Source organism: Bison bison, unplaced genomic scaffold, assembly GCF_000754665.1.
Source record: "Bison bison bison isolate TAMUID 2011002044 unplaced genomic scaffold, Bison_UMD1.0 scf7180017864495, whole genome shotgun sequence".
Lineage (NCBI taxonomy): Eukaryota > Metazoa > Chordata > Mammalia > Artiodactyla > Bovidae > Bison > Bison bison.
In genome coordinates, this window is record NW_011495054.1 from 7098719 (window position 1) to 7100376 (window position 1658).

Consider the following 1658-nt stretch of genomic DNA (forward strand, 5'->3'; position numbering starts at 1 on the left):
GGCAAACTGTTGCCCACAGGTCAAAATCTGCCCACTGCTGATTTTTGTAAATAGAGTTTCTTGGGAACACACAGCCATCTCCATCTGTGGCTGCCTGGCTACAGTGGCAGAGCAGCTGTGACAGAAGATCTGAAAACACTCGCTAGCTGGCCTTCTTCAAAAGGAGTCTGCAAGAGAAGGTGCCTTCAGAAGCACACCAGCCCCTCAGCTACAGCTCCCTACTTACCGCATCGCTAGGGAAAAGGCGGCCGTTAAAGTGCCTTTGGATAGACAAGGCCGGGGTCTCGCCAGGCCACGGGTTAGCAGGATCTGAAAAGAACATCGTAACTGGTCAGGGTGATGCCAACTTTATATTCACGTGTACGTAAAAAAGGTACAACGAGTGCTTCAGATTAAAAAAAAAACATATTAGGATGTTTCTAAAAAAATGAAAGAAAACTAATGGGTATGGAGGTCCGTTGTCCCACTCTACTTTAAGTATTACACCTAAGTTTTTAAGAATGATAGCTAAAAAAAATTAACAGCTGATAGAAAGAATACCAGATTTAAGATCGCAACTATTTTAGAAGCATTTCGGAGTTAGGGTGTGAAGCAGAAGCTGCCACTGAGAGGAGCTGTGGAGAATCCACCCTGGGCCGCCATGGCGCTTCGCAGGGCTGTCATGAGGAGAAAAGGAAACCCAACTAGATGAGAGCCCACCGCAGCCCCAGGTGGAAGGATGGACTCAATCCACATCACTTCTCAAACTCCGGAATTCCAAAGTACTTTTAAACACTGATGAGACAGATTTCTGACAATTCCCTGGGTGTGCGAACTGGCCTGATAACACGCAGGGTGGACCAAAGGCTGCTGGAGGACGTGGGACGAGAAAGACAGTCCTAGGTGCTGACCAAGAAGGAGCCTGACGGGGCGCGTCCTGAGGCCTCCTGCCCGAGCTCAAGCTTCAAGTGACTGGACTGTCCTTACAACTAACAGGTAAACACAACAAAGGGATCCCAGCCACTGTCCCCTTTTTACACAAACCCTGAGGCGGGGGAGGGCGGAGAGGGCGCTGGGCTGTAAGCCCTTCCTGCACAAACTGCTGCTCTGAGGCGGGTGGCAGATATGCCAAAACCAGAGGTAAAACCCAAGTTGAGGTATTGGAGAATGAAGCCATACGTCAAGAATGAAGTCACAGACCTGCAGAACAGGGTAGAATCCACGCTGGTTGAGATGGCCCATTATGTTTGCACAGATGTGGTTCAGGGCTGGTCGAAGACTCTCACCTGAATGAAGGAAAAAAGTCTGAGAAAGAAAAAAAAAAAAACTAACCTCTGACCGTCATGTGAACTGTTTATGTCCCCAGGCTCCGGGCCGTAAGGAAACCAGAGCTCCTCTGGCTTGCCTTCCTGCTCCCCTTGGGCCTGGTATCAGAAGAGATGCGGTATTTTCAGGATTCTCTCTCCTGCAAGGCCTGGTTCAAGGGTCACCTCTTAAGAGAAGGGTCCTATCGGTTCCCAGAAGCACCGTCCTCGGCCTCCAAGCTCCTGCAGCACCTTTTCTACGTCCCTCTGAGGGCCTGGCACTTTGTACCCACTGCGGCAACCTCCGCTTCCCACTGGGACACAAGGTCCCTGGCAGGGCCCAAAACACAACACGTTTTAAATGCTTCTTCCCCG

General features: G+C 50.4%; 1 protein-coding gene across 7 annotated transcripts in view; it reads right to left on the reverse strand.

Annotated features, from left to right (window-relative positions):
- Positions 1–1658, reverse strand: part of UBE3B (ubiquitin protein ligase E3B) — a 45891-nt gene that overhangs the window by 32458 nt on the left and 11775 nt on the right. For all 7 annotated transcript variants that reach the window (XM_010828664.1, XM_010828660.1, XM_010828663.1 and 4 more), the window contains 2 exons: positions 1180–1265; positions 227–309 (listed from right to left, as the gene is read on the reverse strand). In XM_010828664.1, the coding sequence (XP_010826966.1) occupies positions 227–309; positions 1180–1265 (169 nt within the window). The remainder of the gene's footprint in view (positions 1–226; positions 310–1179; positions 1266–1658) is intronic.